Source organism: Solanum tuberosum, unplaced genomic scaffold (genome assembly GCF_000226075.1).
Source record: "Solanum tuberosum cultivar DM 1-3 516 R44 unplaced genomic scaffold, SolTub_3.0 scf00240, whole genome shotgun sequence".
NCBI lineage: Eukaryota > Viridiplantae > Streptophyta > Magnoliopsida > Solanales > Solanaceae > Solanum > Solanum tuberosum.
The window spans coordinates 64957-86014 of record NW_006239164.1 but is presented as its reverse complement, the minus strand read 5'-3'; the positions used below and the strand labels follow the sequence as shown (position 1 = coordinate 86014).

The 21058-nt window shown below is 30.3% G+C and overlaps 2 protein-coding genes across 2 annotated transcripts in view; both read right to left on the bottom strand.

Annotated features, from left to right (window-relative positions):
• Positions 1 to 3499, bottom strand: part of LOC102599629 (NAC domain-containing protein 100) — a 5265-nt gene extending 1766 nt beyond the window's left edge. Inside the window, exons 1-3 of the mRNA XM_006356960.2 lie at positions 3043 to 3499; positions 1397 to 1674; positions 11 to 462 (exon numbers count right to left, since the gene is read on the bottom strand). Coding sequence (XP_006357022.2) covers positions 11 to 462; positions 1397 to 1674; positions 3043 to 3211 — 899 coding nt within the window. The 5' untranslated portion in view covers positions 3212 to 3499. The remainder of the gene's footprint in view (positions 1 to 10; positions 463 to 1396; positions 1675 to 3042) is intronic.
• A 5679-nt stretch (positions 3500 to 9178) lies between these two features.
• LOC102599304 (autophagy-related protein 18a-like) lies at positions 9179 to 15727 on the bottom strand. The gene is made up of 5 exons (XM_006356959.2): positions 15593 to 15727; positions 13698 to 14628; positions 12441 to 12642; positions 10492 to 10618; positions 9179 to 9518 (listed from the first exon to the last, which is right to left on the bottom strand). The coding sequence occupies exons 2-5, from the start codon at positions 14535 to 14537 to the stop codon at positions 9428 to 9430; spliced, it is 1260 nt and encodes a 419-aa protein (XP_006357021.1). The 5' UTR covers positions 14538 to 14628; positions 15593 to 15727; the 3' UTR covers positions 9179 to 9427.
• Between the last annotated feature and the right edge of the window lie 5331 nt (positions 15728 to 21058).

Here is a 21058-nt window from a genome sequence, read left to right as displayed (position 1 = left end):
GGGGGTGGGGGTGGGGGTGGGCATTGGCCTAAAAATTGGTTGAGAAGAGGCAACAACCCCACCACCAAGATTCAAGTTTAAGCCTGAAATACTGAAGTAATTATTATTATTATCTCCTCCTCCTGCGCCACTACTAGTACTACCACCTCCAATATTGTAACTCATTTGGGGTTGTATTGGGAAATTGTTGATCATATTTGATGAACCACTTTGAAAAATAACCCTATTATTAAGATCTTGAATTTCATGACCATGATTATTCATGTAATTATTATTATTTCTTCCCATTGCAAATTGGAACCCTTGATGATCATGAGGTAATTGCATCATTTGTGATGGCATTATTGATGCATTATTTTGAGTGTTGTTGAGAGAGTATGTTGCCCTTGAATATTGGTTAGTAGGGTACTTCTTCAATCCTACACTCTTTTGGAAAATTCTACAAACCACCCATTCATCTTGCTGCAAAAAATAGAGTATAATAGCATGTTACAGTTTAATTAATTTCTATATATATGTATTATGTTGATAGTGTAAAATAAATTTAATATTATCGGGTCATCTAACAGAACGCAGGTAATGGTGATAAATCATAATAAGTGAAATTAGTAACATGAAGAAAGAAAAAAAAAAGCTGGAGAAACCATATCATGAGTATGTATTTAGGTTTACCAAACGAGTTTAGTTTCTATAGACTGACAATAATGTAAAGAACTTTTATATTTAAAGTTATCGAAAAGATCAGAAAAATATGCATGTAATTGCTCATAATAAGTGAAATTAGCTAACATTTTGAAAAACAAAAGGCAAAGATAACTTGTTATAATAATTAAATTAAATTCTTTACACATGCATGAACTTTTTTAATGAATAAATTTTAATATCTGGGGTTTAAAAAGACACCTTTAATTAAATAGATAATCCAAAACCACACATAATAGTTAACTTGAATGACTTAGGTAACTTTTTGATATATATCTCAAAGGGATTTCAATTTCACAAAAAAAAATATTACAACAAATTAAATAAGTTTTAATAAATTTTAAAACATATTAACATGAAGGACATAAAATTTAATAGAAAGGAAAAAAATCTAATAGATTCAACTTATATACACTGACAATTAATATAATATACAATACAAAACAGCCATATTACTATTTGGTGTTAGGGTTCATCTAATGATTTTTTTCCCCTATTTTTCGCTTAGATAGAGTGCGATGACAAAAATTGATCTAGCAAAAAATCATCTATCATATATATCACATAGAAATTAAAAGAGAAAATACAACAAGAAAAAAAATGAATTAGCGATAGACAGAAAACTCTCATGTTAATCTCATGTAACTACAAATAATAATTAGCTAGGAATTACCGATAAATTCAGAATACGTACCTTGTTTGTTTTATAAGAAGATTTGGATCGAATTCTATATTCATGCATGACCCAATTTGATTTTTCACCTCTAGGTGCTCTTCCTTTATAGAAAACTAATGTTTTTTTCATCCCAACCAATTCTGAATTATTATTTTTGCTATTAAAAATCTCTTTATCTTTTCCAGTAGTTTTCCAATATCCACTATTTGTTGCTCTATTTGTTCTTACTCCTGTTGGATATTTTCTATCACGTAGGCTGAAAAAATACCATTCTTTTCCTCCCATTTTTGCCTTTCCTGTAATTTAATTTACACAAAAAATAAAAAAAATAAAGAGTTAATTAAATAAAATGATGGATTTAACAACTTATATATAATTAACTGAGATAATGATAAAAAACACACATATGATATATCATTTTTTTTACGATTTTCACGGTACCCTAACTATCACACCACTAAAAAATTGTTATGAGTTTTGTGGACACACAATAGTTTATGTATGAAATTCACAAAACGATTAGAGAGAAATACCCTAACTGCCACTTGGAACTCTTTGAAGGAGCTATTGGAGCGTGATATTCAAAGGTGAAGTCGGGATTAAGAGTTTGGGCGTTTCACAATCACTTCTTGACCACTGAACCTAGTTCACAAGTTAATATACATATATATATATTTAAATGATACGTGAATATCACCAAACCCACGAACTCCCACCTAGCTCCGCCTCTGGTGATATTCACGTATCATGTCATATTCCACTAGGGGGGATTTTAATGAATCCATGAGAGTTTAGAGGTTTTGTGAACGTACAATAATTTAAGTATGAAATTCACAAAATAATAATGAAAGTTTAGAAGATTTTTAACCTATTTAATTAACTCTTATTTTATTAATGTTAAAACATTTTGATGAAGGTATTAATTTTTATAATAGCTTATAACTGCATCCCAAAATGAAAATAAAAACAAAAAACTGTAAAGTAGAGGGAAAGATCCAAAAATTGTTCTTTTATGTTTATACATCAATCACTTCTCTGGAAATTTCTCATAATGATACACAACTTTTTTAGGGTTTTCAATAAATTCAAGAAAAAAAACACTAATTATTTTTTAACAATTTACAGATATACAATATATATAAATAAATCCTTTTATTTTTCCTAATATCAAGAAGATTCAACAATTTATATATACACGGATTTTTTTTTATTTTTACCTAGCTTACATACCTACCATTAGTTTTTGGTTGAGGAGATTCAGTTGAACCCCTTTGGACATACAAATCTAACAAAATAAGATTATGACTTCATTTGAACTCAGTAACTTAGGCTTAATTAAAACTATTATACGCTTGTGTTGCAAAAAGATCCACTAAATAAGTACAAATAATATATTTCGATCCAAGTAAATTAGACATGATATAGTAGAATTCTGAATTTGAACCCATAATAAAAAGTTCAAATCCTGGATCCATCGATGTAACTTTGCCCTACATGGACTAGGTAGAGAACCCCTATTTTCAAAGCTAAATTCAAAAAAATTACAAGTTTGAGTTCAGTACTCCTTGACACACGAGCATAAACTACATGTTACTCCTGACTCACATGAGTTTAATTAAACTGTATACGCCTCGAAAAAAAGAAAGTTTGAAGTTTAGTATTACCTGGAAGATCCCATGGCTCAGATTTGTTTAGATCAACATCAGCAATAGCTCTTCCAGTAAAATTAACATCATTTATTTTGTTCACTAAATAATATGTTATAAGCTCTTCATCTGTTGGATGAAATCTAAATCCTGGTGGTAATTGAGTTTCTTCTTTCACTTCTTCCATTTTTTTTCTCAAATTCTTCTCAAGTTACTTATATAATATTTTGTGTTTCTAAATGAAACCCTAAAACTTAAATTTGAAAAAAAAATGTTGCCAAAATTGATGAAAAACCCTAAATAGGTTTTCCAAAAAGAGGAAAACACCTAGGTAGCTATAATATATAATAAATAAAGTTTGTTGTTTTCTATATGTTGCAAGAAATATATATTTTCTTTAATTGGTTGCATGAATTCATGTCTAAAGGAAAATGGAATTTCTTGGGATTTGTGTAAATTTTTTAGCTAAAAGTTTTGGTTTGAGAAAGTGTTTCTTGTTTGAGAATTTAAAGAAGAGGGAAATGGTTTAAGTGTGTGTATAAGAAGCTCTCACCTACTATGGGTCTTGAGGTACACGGTTGTACTAATATTAATTGACAATATATTGAAGAGACGTGGATGGTAAGATGGATGTGCGGTGATACAATATTTCAATGATCGCATTTACGAGAAGGTTCATGTAGTAGTACGCATGTTGAGGATAAAATGAGAAACAAACGCTTGAGATGATTTGAGTAAGTTGTGTGTCCATCAATAGATGTATCGGTCGAGAGTTGATTTTTTAAATGATCATGACTCAATTAAGTAGTTATTATCTTAGTAAATCACTTTTATTATTGCAGAAAATTGGAATCAAGAAAAAAATAATAACTATCTCAGATATATATAGTAATAATTATTAATAAGTAACCATAAGGAACAAGATAGACCAAAAATCACTTAGACAAAATTGTACCTTGAAGAACCTATAGTTTCTTGGAATTAATCCCCACTACAAGAAAGTATAAAATTCTCAATAACTTTTTTCCAACTATATTAACTTGTTGTGTTGGAGTGATAAGTACTCATTCATTAATTATTATTAATCAAAGGTCTCGGATTCAAGTCTTTTTGGATACGTAATCGCTTTTGTTAGGAAACATTTTACCCTAAAATATAAAATTCAAATTTCAATACAAATATCAAACACCAAATAAGAGGGAAAAAAACACGATTAATTCCCTTTTATCAACTAGATAAATGAGTAGCAAAAAACATGATCACACTACATCAAAAATATCTTTAGCGGCAATTAATTAACGGCAACAACTTAATTGTCACTAAGTAGTTTTACTGGCAATTATCACTCTTTGTATATGTCTCTAAAGTCTTTAGCGATATTGGATCCAATGACAATTAACTAATGTCGATAAAGACTTCAACACTCTTTGTTAATATATATATTTACTGCCGCTAAAAGGTGTTTTTGGTGTAGTGGATAAATTCATAGGTGCTACTGGTAGGTTACTAGAATAAGGTGAGGTTTCACAATATTTATTTTGTATATTCAATTATAAATTTATTATTGTTTCAAAAAAAGAAAAAAGAAGGAAAATAGATGTTTTTGAAACATATATGGCCAATTATATGTATAATAAAATACTTAATAGAAAAATGATCATGTACCATCAAAACAAACTATCTACATTATTTTAATGTCATTGCCGATTTTTCAATCAAAAATAAAAACCAACAGTGTTGATTTTGTCTTCTCTTTAATTTAATTTTCTATTTAGTTTGATTTTTCGTAAACACTCCTAGACTTTCACTAGCCTAATTGTAATATATTGTGACCATATATATGTGTGTGTATATTTAATGTACAAAAAAGTGTAGAATCAATATACACTAAAATATGTAAGAATAAAATATTTTAAAAATAGAATTGTTTCTAATTGTGATTTTTATTGGACTATTAATCCTCATGTACAAGTTGTAGTTACATATATATATAAGGGATAAGAGTCTAAAAAATACCTCAACTTTGGTCGAATTTGTTGTTGCGATACTAAACTTTCATGAGGACCTATTACCTCCCTAGACTTTAATACTGTATTTTTTACCCCCTGAACTATTTAATAGTGTATTTTAAAGGTATATATGTGCCCACGTGGACACATTATTATTTATAATTTTGCATTATTTTTATGTCCACGTGGGCAAATATATATGGTTAAAATACGGTATTAAATAATCTAGAGAGGTAATAGGTCATCATGAAAGTTTAGTATCACAACAGCAAATTCGACCAAAGTTGGATATTTTTTAGACTCTTATCCCTATATATAACTATCAACTTCAAGGATTTTTTGTTTTATTTACAGATTAAAGGGTCATCTAATTAAAAATTAAATAACATTAACTGGAACTAAAGTGAAGGTTACCAAGATGACACATAAATCTAGAGACTATCATCAAGTATATCAACATTATTTATTTATTCATTTATTACTTATTATTATTACTCCCTCTGTCCCAATTTATGTGACTTACTTTCTTTTTTAATCAGTTCCAAAAAGAATGACTCATTTTTATATTAAGTAACAATTTAACTATAAAATGTCTATTTTATCCTTAATAAATGATTTACAGTCACACAAATTTCTATCATTCATTTTGGACCACAAATTTTAAAAATATTCCTTTCTTTTTTAAACTCCGTGTCGAATCAAAGTACCTCACATAAAATGGAACAGAGGGAGTACTATTTTTGTCATCAATATTTTTTATTTTCATCATAGATTTTCTTCTCTTATATTTCTTTTGAATTTGAGTTGATTGTTTTATTAAAAATAGTCTATTTACCTTTCATAAGATAGAAATAAAGTTTAGATAAGTCTCACATTTTTTAAACCTATTATAGAAGCATATCAAATATATATTGTTATTATTGTTGTGCGTTAGCATTAGCAAAAGATCCAATTATCTCCATATTATTATATGCAACAAACTTAATGTTTAATTTCAACCCGCAGCTTATTTTCTCAAAAACTAAATGAATTTTTTTAATTAATTAATTAATAGGTCCAATTATCAATGTGTTAAAATTTCTTTGCCCCTTTTGCTAGACATAATTTTGACTTTAGGGCCATAACAACTACGAAGAATATTCTTTGTTGTATAATTTCCTTCTTTTTTTGAAGCATTCAATTAAATATCAAAATTTCTAACTAAAATTAAAACTATATATTGATACCAACTTATATTTTTATGTTATATGCAACGATACTCATATAAATTTAACAGGATTATGACGTAAACACGTCTAAGTTATATTTTTGTATCCATCGCATTTTGAAACTAGTCTACTACATTAATCTTGATATTCAACCCCTACCCTATGGTTTATTTTGTGTCCTAATCGACTATTTAGGAGAAAATAACAAGATTAGCTTCCTAGAAGATTGTTATATTACTTGTATCATACTTCAAGTACTCTAATATATATATTATTAGTATTGATGACACATATCCATATATAACCGATCAACTTTTTTTTTTATATTATATATTTGTAACAACGTTACATACTTATCGATCAAAATTCAGGATTATAATGTAAACGCATCTAAGTGATTTACTAGTAGTATATATATCTTATTCTATTGTCATGATCATCCTACTATGCATTGTATCTATTACATTTTGTTATGGTTGTAGAATTATGTTAAGTCTTACAAGTAATTGTGTGTACAATTAAATTAGGGTTTCGTGTCACTCTAGAAAAGTAATGCACGTGAATTCTAATATTCAAAGGTAGGTTTATTTGGGTTTTTTTCATTTGGTGTTCGATACTTATATTAGAGATTGATTAATACGGATTCGTATCACTAGGGAAGCCCCATTTGGGGGAAAGTGTTCCTTATTAAAAAAAAATTTCTTACCCCAGGCGAGAACTCGAAATCTTTAATTAAGAAAAGAATAATTACATTCACTGCACTACATTCTTCCGTGGTTATTTGGAAAAGGCTATATAGAGATATGTGTGGTGCACTATATATTGTGTAGTTATTTAACGAAGACTTTGTGCACTAACACGCTAAAACAATCATTGAGAAAGAAGTAGGAAGACAGAGGCAGATCCAAAAATTTTATTTGATGAATTTAATATTTAGAGTTTTACTATCGAAAAGAATTTGATTTGATTGTTATATTTTTATGCTCATATATACATTTTTGTGTCGAAAATATTATTTAATGAAGACTTTGTCCACTGCTAAAACAAATGCATTGAGAAAGTATCTAGAAAGGCTACGGTGGATTTAAGATTTTCATTTGATAAATTCACCTCTAGATGTTTATCGTTGATCCATTATATCTTAAAATTTGAGTTTAAAACGTAATATTTATTTTATGATTTTAGTGATTTTCTTTTTACAAACATAGCTAAATTTCACAATGAAAATATTAAATTTAATCGAACTCATAACTTAGACACTACATCAACCTCTACTAGAAGGTTGAAGCCAAGGGTGCCACTATGAAAACAAAAGAAGTATGGCTATCAGTTAATGAAATGAGTGAAAATTATGAATAAATTCAAAATTCAAACGGAGACAAAATTCATATTCGGAGATTTTCTTTCATCCGCTTAAATTTTGGTTGATAAATTATCCGATATTAATGATGATAAAATGAAATATGTATTCAGTGAAATAGTTAAAATGTGCGTAAATTAACCCGAATACTACTGTTATGTAAAAAGTAGTAGATGGAAGGTCTTTATCAAGAAGACTATCTAGAAGCACTAAGAAAGAAACCCTAAGGACAAAAGACATGCTAATTCATCTTTGGTAGACTTACTTGTCAAGCACTTCACCAGTGACACAACAAACAATTTTAATGTTTTCATCACACAAATTTTAACATTTGTTTAATTAATCCCATCAACACAATGATTTAAGAATAAAAATGAAGCTTAATGCTGAAGAATTTATGTAAAAAAAATTTGTTCATTAATAGTAGTGAGACTCTTGCCATGATAAGCCTCTAGTTGATCAAAATTGGTAAAAGTTCATAAGTGAGGTCTAGAGAAGATAGACCATACACAAACCTTATTATTACTTCGTGGAAATAGATAGACGGTTTTCAAAAGACAATCGGTTCAAGTATCGCAAATCAGAATAGTAAGAAGATGTCCAAAATGCATACAAAACAAAATCCTCTTTTTCTAGGATTGTGTTTTATGGGTAGTAAAATCAGAATCAACCCAAAACTTAGGTACTTAAAAAGTGAAGAGAAATCATAAAATATCTTTACCCATAGTAGGGGTGTGCACTATTCAGATTAAACCGAATAACCAAATCAAATCAAACCGAATTTTTATTTGGATTGGTTTTTTGGTTTTTCGGATTGGTTTTGGATTAATAAATTACTTTGTTTGGTTTTTTGGTTTGGTTTCGGATTTTAAAAAATAAAAACTGAAAAAACCCAAATTTTATATATATAATGTTTAGGCTTAGAATTAAGTTGGAGTTAACCACTTTTGTCCCTTTTTGGTTAATGCCTTTCATGATGATTATGTTTATATTTTATGTTTGAATTACATCTATAATAGGTATACTTATAAGTATTGTGTTTTAATTTTTACTTATGATTTATATTAGAAAGTATATTTAAGGGATTAAATATTATTACTTTGGTTATATATGTTATTAATTATTGACATAACCGAATAACCAACCCGAAAAAAGTCGAACCGAATAGAGGAAAACCAAACCAAACCAAATTTATTTTGGACCGAATTGAGTTACACTTTTACAAAACCAAAAACCAAAAATCTAAACCGAATAGTGTAAAACCAAACCGAAAAATCGAATGCACGCCCCTAACCCATAGTAATATTTTTTAATCTTGTGATCTTAAACATGTCATGTGAAAATTAAATTTAAAAATTGACAAAAAAAAAATAAAAATTCTTTAATGTTTCGAAACGAACTAAAAGAATGACAAAACATAATTTATTTTTTGTTTAAAAAATATTTATAATAATTCTATTATTATTATTATTAAAAATGGGGGCCCCTCAAATTTGGAGGCCTAAGACGGTTGCCTCATTTTTAAAGGCATTGAGCCACATGAAGCAAAGTTGAGCAACAAAGAAGAAAACTAAACATTTTCTTACTGGTAACAATTGTGATTCTAAATTCAACAGTGTATCTTATATTTTTGTTAGAATACTAATAAGTCGATGTTCTGTACATCATAACTTGTTCAAAATTGTTGGCTATAGCTACCGATTTACCCTGTTAAATCACTATATGTATGATAGTTACAATAACGTATACCACGACTAGGAAAGCATGTGCAACTAAGGGAAGCAAATACTTCCTTGCGTGGACAGGAAAGCCGATCCAACGTTCCATCACGAGGCCTTTTCGGACTTCAGAAAGTTGTGAATCTCCATCTGAGTCATCTCTTTGCCAGAGGACGGATCAAACTTGCATCTAATAAAGCTGCGTGACAAGTTGAACACATATCAATAATGTGACCAAGTGAATCTTACTAAGAGAAGTAAATGTATGTAAACAGGGCAAGAGTGCATATTCCAATCAATTTCGGAAAAGCTTAAAAGGTCATTCACGCACATCCAAAACCATATACATAGGAAGAACCAAATTAATAGTTGAAAGAGAAGTAAAAATATGACTGTATGCATTAGCAAGTGTTTATGTGGGCGAAAGATACTTCAACAAACGAAGGGATAAGTTAGATGGTCAATCACACACGCCAAAAATCTTCCGTTGGGAAAACAGCTTTAGTAGTGGAAGAAGAAAACACAAAAGAGTAAGGAAGATCATATTTTACTTCTTTAGCCCATCTCTTTGCTCAGCCGGTTATTATTTTTTCTGCCCTATTTGTTAGTTCTAATTTTTGGTATTAAATATATGTACATGAATTGAATTTATATTCTTCACCCAACAAAATGATGGTGAACCGACATATTAGCATCTTTTTACTTCTTAAGTAGCAGGTACTGAGAACCTCATGCTATGGCACTTTCTACTTATCATCCCTCTAAACTGTTTTCTACATAACCACTGGTAATAGGACACTACGTATATATCAATACACAGGTAGGTTAAAATTCTTTATACTCTCTGGCACTTTAGCACAATAATTTATCAATTTCATCTGTTAAAACAAGAAAAACATAATAGAGACAATGTGAAGTCTGTGCTTAATTCTCTCTGACTACGTATATATCAATACACATGTAGGTAAAAAAAATTATACTCTGGCATGTTGTGCAGTATTTTGTCGATTTCATCTGTTAAAACAAGAAAAACATAATTGAGACAATGTGAGGTCTGTGCTTAATTCTCTCTGTCCTCCAACATGGACCTTTTGTTGAAAGTATAGGTATTTACATAACAAGAGAAATATTATGTAATATATGCCACAAAATTCTCAGAGAAGTGAGCCTACCTTCCATCCAAACCAAGAATTAACAATGTATTCTTTTCATGACCAAAACTAACAATGAACTCGGAATCTCCGGGAAATCTGAATTGAGCCACAGACCATTCTGAGCTAAAATACTTTGGAAGTACTCCTGTCAACATGAAATCCAAATTCAGAGCCTGTAAAAAGTAACGGGAGCAAAGAAGTTCTCGACTCAAAGTTTCATGTTAAACATTTTCAAGGCCATTTCAGAGAAGCAAAACAGAATATTATTGAGGATGCATGTGAATTACAGTGCATGGTAGCCGATCTCAAGTCCGATAAAAGAGGAGGCTGTGATTGGTTGACCACCAACTTAAAAAAAGTTATTATGAAAATACAGCCCCAGCTCTGTGATTAAAGTGTAGTTGATTGATGCATGTGGATCATCAAAGTCAAATATAAATCTTTTTCCATTTTAAACAACCTTATTACAAAGAGTTAATCACCTCTAATGATCCTCCAATATATCAGAGAAAAAACAAGTAATCTCAATTCGATAGAATCAAATAAAGCAAAATTTACCAGGCAAAACTTGTGCGCTAACACAGATCCTTCATTATTAGTCTTCAGGCGCATGAAAGTTAATCTATTTAATTGCAAAAGTGGGTGCTTAAATAAGCTACGGATAATACTACTGCACTAGAAAAAGCTATAATTTAACGAGTATTAACACCACCTTGAGGTTACAAATATTTATCTGTGGCTGTAATAAATAGACCAAGAAGGCAAACACTTTTGTGCAGGAAACTTCAGGGTATGTAAGATGTCCATAAAGGACAAAGGAATTTTTTTTTTTATAGGAGTGGTATCTCAATTCTCATATGAGCTGCACATGAGTAGAATAATGCAGAACTTAGAGAACCCTGAAAATAAAAAAATGACTTACATGCCGTTTGGACATAGTTACTTTAGATATTCTAGGGAAAGGGGACTGTTAACGGGGAACGAGTGAACTAACATTCACAAAAAACAAAATAAGAGAGAATCTAATCTAGAGGGTAACCCATATTGAAAGCCTTTTGAGTGAATGTCATGAAAGACGGGACGAGAAAGAGCCAAGTTAGTAGTAGTGCTATTTCCCTTTATTTGGTCTATATAGTAAAAGAAAACTCCTCTACATTCAACAGAGAGGAAGTAACAAATGTCATATACTTCATAACTGTACAGCGAGAAATCCAAAAAAATAGATTGAAATAAATTAGTAAAATTATGAGTTTGTTTTCCCCTACCCTTTATTTAGACTTTATTGAATCATATGCTTTATATGTTTTGAAGTTATAAAGAAAACTCCGTATTGAGTGGAAAAGGGTCAAAAAAGCTTGCTGTCTCCTGAGCTTGGTTGATGGCCCCATAAAAATGTTAAGAGACAAAAATTGATAGATGACATTAGATACAAGCTTAGATCTTAAATGAAATGACAACTATGGTTGTTTAAATGCAAGGGACGATTTACCTACAGCAAGGTGACGGTGACAACCTGGACAGTTGTCCTTTTGGCAACTAGACTTTAGATGTATTAAAACTGTGAGTAACTAATGTAGGATTAGATATTTAGTTTAAGTTGTCTATGTCTTAGGCCAATTGGTCAAGATGAAGTGTATAATGGAAGACTAAGTTGGGTTTCTCATGGAAAGATATCAAGCAAGTAGGCTGTTGCTGTCTATGCTAACTGCTCTGGAGCATTTGTCAACTGAACAAGCCTACTACTGTTAACTATCATTCAAAGAATATTTGCGTGTGATAAGTTGCCGTAGTTTTTTCTATAAGCTCATGGTCAGGACATCCATCCCTAATGCTGAACAACATTTACAAGGCATCCAGATCAAAGATCAAATAATTAGTGTTTATGGTTGAATTCTGCACAGCTGTTTGCAACACACACACACACAGAAATCAGAAAATGTTAAATGTGTATCAGAAAGGAACCATACCTTTGATGAAGGATAGTGGTGAACTCGCTGCAGCCAAAGTACCACGGAAATTAGGAGTAGTTCTTGTCTTATCCTGATTCCCTAGATTGACCTTAAGCCTAAAAACATGAACTGTGCCTTTGTCACTAGAGACTGCTAGCCACTGAGCAGTTGGATCGAATGAAACACTGTGAATTTCTGCTCTATCAGCACCTCTCCTTACCTGAAATCATACGTGATATGTGATTTACCAAAACTAGATATCTCAAAAACACTGTTTAATTGGTGCAAGGGAAAGTTAAAAGACTTAATCTAGCTTGTCATTTATGCTTCTTTTTTTTTTTGAGACAAAGCTTGTCATTTGTGTATGGATAAAGTAAATCTCTTAGCAAGCAAAGTAGAAAAATAAAACCATAAAAACATTACAATCTTAAACAATCTATATCTGATATGTCAACGGATATCAGTAGTAAAAATGACACTTGTAATTATGGGAGAATATGAAGAATAGAAAGAAGATACAAGGAATTGACAAAAATTAACAACATTATGTTCATTAACTCTACATCCACTTCAAGATAAAATAGGTGATGAAGAAACATCTAGATTCCCTCCATTCTAGAACTGTTCATGCAATATCCAGATTTGACCCAAATGGAGATTGACAAGGAATGTTGCAAGCCAAAGGCACATATGGATGGAGATTTATATAGAAGAAGAAACTTCTAGATCCAGTTTTAATAAATTACAATCTGTTGATAACCAAAGGTTAATATTCAAGGCAGAGGCAAGCAAGGAATGCACGCTGAATATACAGTTACCATTATCAAAAAAAAAATTAAAAAAAGGATGCACTCTGAGTACCAAATGCATCCTAAGACTTTCTGAGTCATGAATCACGGGAAACACAGAATAAAGAATCAGTAGGTAATTTTGAGACATTAGAAAATGCTATATAGGTACAATTTACTTGAGAGTACAAGCATAAGTCAAGGAATTTCAAAACAACAAAGCCATTAACTTATCCGTGTTTAGCATAAGTAAATGACATCAAAACATCATGTTTTGATCAAGGAGAGTTACAAAATGAAGATAAAGACAGATATGCTGGATTGATGAGGTACTTTGACAAGGTCAGTTTTGCAATCCAGTAGCTACAAACTATTCATACTTGGTGAAAGAGAAAAATACGAAAAATGCTACTACTGCTTATGAAAGCTTTGGTATAAAAGAATTTGAAATATCTTGGACTGAACTAAACAACATTCAAAATCTTACCTCCTGTAACAATGTACCATCCTGCGTGCTGAAAATCCGGATAAGAGTACCCTTGATACTTGCTGTTGCCAGCACATTCCCCTCATGACTAAGAGCAAAAGATGCAATCCTAGAATCATGTGCAAAGATAAACTTAGTCCTTTTTGATGTGAAATGATCAACCCGAACTTGACCATTTTGCAACCCAGGGCACACCAGCACAGGTGATACAGCCGTTTGTGAAATTTCACAGAGTCCTTTTGGGTTTGAAATTGTCTCAATCTGGTGGACGAGCTTCAGATCAGCAAAATTATATATAAATATCTTCTGCTCAAGTATAACTACAATGCAGTCCCGTCGAAGCCGCACACCGCGCACAGCCGACCTGAAACGGAGCTCTCCGATGCAACGGTTCTGATGGTCATCCCAAATTACGACCTTGTTTCGATGATACTGTGGATTATCTCCATTTCCCACAAAGACTAGTATATTGCTTCTGAAGAGCATCTCAACAATTCCAATACCACCTCCATTATCAAAGTATCGTCGAAACATCTCACAGTAAGGGTCACAACTATAGACACTAATGCCGCAATCAGTGCCAATGGCGAAACAACTACCATTTTGATTGAAGGAAACGCGGTATAGAGTTGAAATTGATTTATCGATGAAGCCTTGGGTAGGGCATGGATTAAGGTGACTCTGCTTAGGATCATTATCTATCTGTACAACAGCAGCTTCTTGTGTCTGAAGCTGTTGTTTGTGTTGTTCATCTAGTTGCTCTAAGCAAGGTTGAAGCATTGGTGACGAACTAGTATTTGCATGCTGAACTGGTGGGGGGAGAGGGGAAACAGTGGCCATGGACAGGGATTAGGAAGAAATCTTAGAGAGGTATAAAGCTAAATGGATAATGTTTTCTATCTCAACTCACACCACATAGACGGTCATCAATCTGCATCAGAAAGACAAAATTTAAAACTAGATGCAATATTATCAAACTGATGAGGTCTGACACTAAACTTGATCTTAGCCAAAAGGCCATACAAGCATTGATTAATAAAAATCTTCAAATGGCAAAAAATAAAAAGATCTCCAAAGGAAAATGCTACAACAAAATCAAAATTAGTTTTTTCGTTAAGATATGCTAAACAGCCTCAATTGGTTCTCCCTACTGATCGCCACACACTGTTCTTCCTAGTTACTTCTACTTTATTTTGACAGTACAGGGACTTCAAGATGATGAATAAAGAAACATCCTGGTTAATTGGGGACTGAACACTAAACTCATTAAGCTTTTTAAGCAATAACTTTTTGATTATAAAACAATAAAATCATACTGGGTTATCGAAAAAAACGAACTTCAAAACAAAATCATGAATATCCAGTGTCCTGCTCACAATAATGACAAACAAAAATTAAAATAAATTTCCAGAATTACGTAACCCCCAACTTAACAAAGCCATTGATCTCAACCCAAAAAAAATACTAAGCTCAATAAGCTTCTTCAGCAATAACTTTTTCATCATACTACAATAAAACCGTATTGGGTTGTCGAAAAATATGAACTTCAAAAAGATATCATAAATACTCAGTATCCTTCTCGCTATTGATTAACATAATTTTAACACAAATTTTTTTTTGCTAGAATTACCTGACACCCAATTTAATAAATTTAAAAAAAAAATACTAAGCTGATTAAGCTTCTTCAGCAATAACTTTTTTGATTATACAACAATTAAACCGTACTGGATTGTCAAAAAAAATTCATGAATACTCATATCGATGAACATAATAAGAAAAAATAGCTAGATTTACGTGAAACCCAATTTATTAAAACCATTAATTTCTACTCGAAATTTTTTTTAAAAAATTATGCAGGAACATCAATGATATAGTAATCAGAGAGTAATACTTACATTGAAGATTAAAAAAATAAAATCAGAGAGAGATATCAATGGAGGAGTGAAGAATAAAGAGGGATTTGGGGTTTTGCTTTGCAGTGAAGAGAATTTTTCAGTTGTATTTTTGGAGTAGAAAACGGTTTGTTTTATTTATGTTAGAAGAAGGAAGAATATTTGGATTAGGAGCCTTGATGGACAAGCATTATTTTTATATTTGTATATTTTAACTCAAGGCTGAACATGTAATATGAAATTATAATAAGCATAATATATAAATATTATTTTTAATTTGATTTCAGCGGATAATTATGATCTTTTAAATTGATTCGTTCTATATGTTATTTTTGTGTCCTACGTGAAGTCCTACATGTATTATGTGACGTAGGGTATGTATATCTACTTTTTAATTTTATATAAATTTAAATATCTATTTATGCACACTCAAAATTAGGGGACAGATGTCAAGTTGAAACCAAGTTAAAAGGTATAGTATTATGTTAATTATGATATGATGTTAATTTAGTTTTTGAATATGCAATTTGGTATCATGACTTGATGTGAAGAAATTATTATATTATGTGAAAGGGCATCGTAGATAACTGTACCCTTTAATTTGAACTTTTTTTATATTTATGTCCTTTAACTTTGTGTGCGGTACTAGAAGACACTTAAATTTATATAACGTTGAATAAGTGGACACATGAATCATACGTGTCATAATACAGTAAAATCTTACTAAATTAATGCTCGATTAATTAATAACCTCTCTAAAATAATATTTTTCTCCGGTCCCAACTTGGGACAATGGAAAAAATCACCTATTTCGTTAAGATAATATATTTTCAGAAGACCCCTATATAAATATATGGTCCCATTAATATTATAAAATTAATAAATCTTTAAAAGTACAAATATATTTAACACAATTTAGTGAAATGTGATTCTATTGTGTTATGTTTTTTGTCAAAATTTAAATCTAGTTAAAGTTCATCTCTAACTTTTCTTATTGCATCCAAAAAGTTTTGGTGTTGTCTTTTTGAAATGCACCATAAAATTGTGAAGAGTTCTAAATGTGATAAGTGTTTCCTTACGCGTAACTGGTTCCAAAGGTGTTGTATCATCTTCAACATTATTTTTTCAATGGTATTCACAACATCTTCTAAGTTCTGGACCTTTGAACATGTATCATTCTCACTCATCCAACAAGTTGCTAACGTCCATTTTATTGCGGTAACCGAGATTATTAATCATGACCTCAAGTTCATGAATGACGTTTTCATAAGTGAGTTCATTTAAATTCTCTGAGATTTCATCCTTGAACAAAAACAACTTTTAAATTAATAAATATTAATTTATCGATTAATTAATACCTCTACAAATAATAATATTTCATGGTCCTACCTATATTAATTTAGTGAGGTTTATTATATATGTAGGACAAAAATTGTGACGTAGGATGTATATCTATTTGTTCAATTTTATACAATGTCTATTTGTGCACACCCAATGGCGGAGCGAGAAATTTTATTAAGGGTGTCCAAGAATAATGGTGTGGCTGTCAAAATAAAATAAAAAAATATTGTGATATTTGGGATTCAAACTCGGTACTTCTTCATTCAAATGGACACCTATTACCACTACGCCAAAGGAATATCTTTTGTCAAAAGTGTCCAACTTTAAATATATATCCTTTAAATGTAGAATTTGACATATATATACAACGTAATTTTCCGATGAAGGGTGTCCAATACACCCTGGGGTGGCAGTGGCTACGTCATTGTGCACACCTAAAGTTGAAGTGCTTAAATGTGAACTAAGGTCAAATTAAATGGCATATTTATATATTATGCCTATATGAAAGTAATCATAATACATCAACGTGCTCTTTAACTTGACTTCAGTTGACATTTATGTCCTCCAACTTTGGATGTGCACAAATAGACACTTAAATTTGTATAAAATTAAACAAGCATTTTACGTAATGTCCTATATGATAATTTTGTATCCTAGATGCCACGTGTAGAACCAATCCTCAAAATAACCAAAATTATTCAATGCACTTAGTAAATCGCATCCAGAAAAGGCGTTTTATGAGTACTTCTCGGGGTGAAATTTCAAAACTGAATGGGATTTATTTCTGACAAATATATATTGTCTCATCAGTTTGGATGATATTTTTTCTTTATCCCAACTTTTCTCCCCCTTGATTTATTAGTTTTTAATTTAACTCTTTTTAAAGAAAAAATATATATGAACGGTAAATAGTACTCCCTCCGTCCCATTTTATATGATGTACTTTGATTTAGCACAAACTTTAAGAAAAATGGAAAGACTTTTAAAACTTGTGGTCCAAAATGAATGATAGAAATTTGTGTGGTTGTAAATCATTTCATCAAGGGTAAAAAAGACATTTTATAGGCAAATTGTTACTTAAAATAGAAATGTGTCATTCTTTTTGGGACTGACTAAAAAGGAAATTAAGTCATATAAATTGGGACAGAGGGAGTACTGCTTTATATATTAGGAAACATTATGTGTTCATGGATTATTGTTTGCTCATTTGCTTAGATGGTATAAAAAATAGAAAAAAATTGATAATTTTCATAATTTGTGGATTTTTTATATTTATGAGAAAAATACAATTTAAAAATTCAAATTGCATGTTCAAACAAGACTTCATATCCAAATCAATATGATTTCAAATCATAATTTTAAATTATAATTTCATATCGCATTATTCAAACAATATTCATACACATTATATGAAATCGTGAGATGAAATCAACGTTTGGACATGTGATTTGACGTTGATTTCATCTCATGAATTCATATTCAGAGATGAAATCTCATATTCTCCAAAAATTATGATTTAAGAATTCCATATCATGATTTGAGATTTTCAAATACAAAAATTGACCCACAAGTTTATATTTAATTTGTTAAAACAACCACATTTATATCTATTAGCCATCTATTTCATATGTAAATAAAATTTATAATCATATCATTACTTTTTAAAATTTAATATTCTCACCAACATAAAATTTATTATTACTTTAAATCAATTTCTACTTTATCATTTATATTCATTATTTTTTGTCATCAAATTTACTATTACTACTTTAATGTTTGGTAAAAAAATATATTTTTCATCTATATTAAGTGAACAAGACTGACTACAATGGATTTGTAATAATTAATTATGCGATTTTATGATTTTTTGTTTATTTGGTATGATTGAATAAATAATTGGGACTATTTTAATAGTTTTACAATTTATGAGATTGTTATGTTTATGAGAAAATATGCAACACAAAAACTCCAAATCGATGTCTAAACAAAACTTCAACTTCATCTCATGATTTCATATCGCATGATCAAACGTGTGCATAGTCAAAGTTGAAGGGTATGGATACAATTAAGACCAAGTTAAAGAGCATATTTATATATTGTTGACACCCAATTTTGACCCTCCACAATATAAATTAATTATTTCGAGCTTCTCCAATTTCAAACGATTTAAAATAATTAGTTTTATAAAGTTTCAAAAAATAATAACATAGTTTGCAAGATTTTTTAATAGTTTTGTCACTTTTCATAATTCTTAGATAATATATATATTTTACATAATTATGTGTATAATTGATATATTTTATGATTATTCGAAAATCGTCTAAAAGAAAAAAAAAAGGGATTTTATATTTTAAATTTAGGGATAGTCATAATTTTGAATTAATGAGTTTTATGAAATTCAAAATACTTTCAAGTTATTTTTTAAAAAAAAAAGTAATTTTATCATTTTTTAATAAAAAAAATGTATATTTTAGCAATCACGTTATTTTATAAATATTTGAAAAAGTCATCACAAAAGATTTTACATTTTAGTTAAGTATTTTATTAATTTATTTTAAGTTATAGTTATAATATCGAGTTAATTGGTTTTGTAATTGAATTAGTTAGTTTATAATTAAGTTAATTATTTTTTATTTTGTTAAAATTAAGAAGCTCATTAATTAATTTATATTAACTCATCTTATTTAAATTTTAGTTGAATTCACCAATTAAATTCTATTAGGCTATAATTGAAATCCATTATTTAATAACAATTCATCCCATCTTTTAGGATTGATTTTGGGCCCTTTTGTTTCACTCCAGCAGGCCCAATTCCCATTTCCTCCAGCCCATTCAATTCCTAGCCCACTAAGAACTCAATGCCTTCAGCAACCCATTCCAATTCACAACCCAATAATTCCCAACACAATAATTCCCAGCGATCCAAACATCATCCCAGCCCATTAACCTACTGACCCGACCCAACCCCTTTTCCCCTTTAATTTCAATACATACAGTAGCGTACATATCCAAAAACAGAACCGACCGCCCCTGCATTCATCATCTTCACACGCCTTCCTCCTCAGAAATCCCAGCAAATACGAAAATCTCATCCAACTACCCTGAAAAACCCATACCCTGCAGACCCATCACCCTCACGTCTCCTTTCCCCCATTTTAAGGGATTTTTTTTTCAAAGCTTTCGAGGATTGTCTGGAAAAGGGGTAGAAAAAATTCAAAAAAGGGAAATTCAAAATTTCACCCGATTTCCTCCGAATTTCCAGCTATATATTGACTCTCTTTTGATCACTGTTTTGGGAGGGAGAAGGAAGCACAATAATTTCTTATTAGATATTCAAGAATAGGTTTATATTTTCCCTCTCGTTTGCCCTAACTGGAATTTTTCCGAACTCATAGAAGGTTTATTTGTGGTGGTGTATAGCTTCAAGGTTAAGCTCGACGTCTCAGTTTCGCTGCTTCGTAAGAAAGGTTAATTCTACTTCTTCTTTTTCGGTTCTTCTTTATTTCTTGCTTGTATGTTTAGATTTAGTCTTTTGAAGTTTGATTTGTAGTTCTTATTTATGTCTTCTATTAGATTAAATCTATTGTTAAAAGTGCTTTGTGAATTTCTATTTAATATTTGCTCATACTATTACGTCACTATTATGATTATGTTCATATCAATTTTTATTTTTTTATTTTTTTCTTTTCTCTTTGATTGTGGGATCGTCCAAATGCACTTGACTTTTCATGGTTAATGGAGAGTCTTGTTTGCATTGGAGTTTGTTGTTTGTTCATTCTTATTCCTTAGCATTTAAATATATTTGTAGGCATTGAATGATCTGAGGTTGAAGCATATGCTATGCTATTGTATGTTAACTTGGAATGGTTGTGCTGCCTTAAGACTTGTCACTTTGTTGGTTTCTTTGAAAAGCATATTTCTATAGTATGATTTGTATGGTGCTTGGCCATTTTTTATGGTGTAGCAGTAGCCCATTGCTGAGTTTTATTTATTATAGTTCAATTATTTTGGGCTTGATCATGAATAAGCTAGAGTTACAAGGAACACATATATTTTGGTTTGTCAATGCTATCCATTGCTAGTTCATAACCAATTAGTTTTCCTTTTTGTCATATATATATATATAAA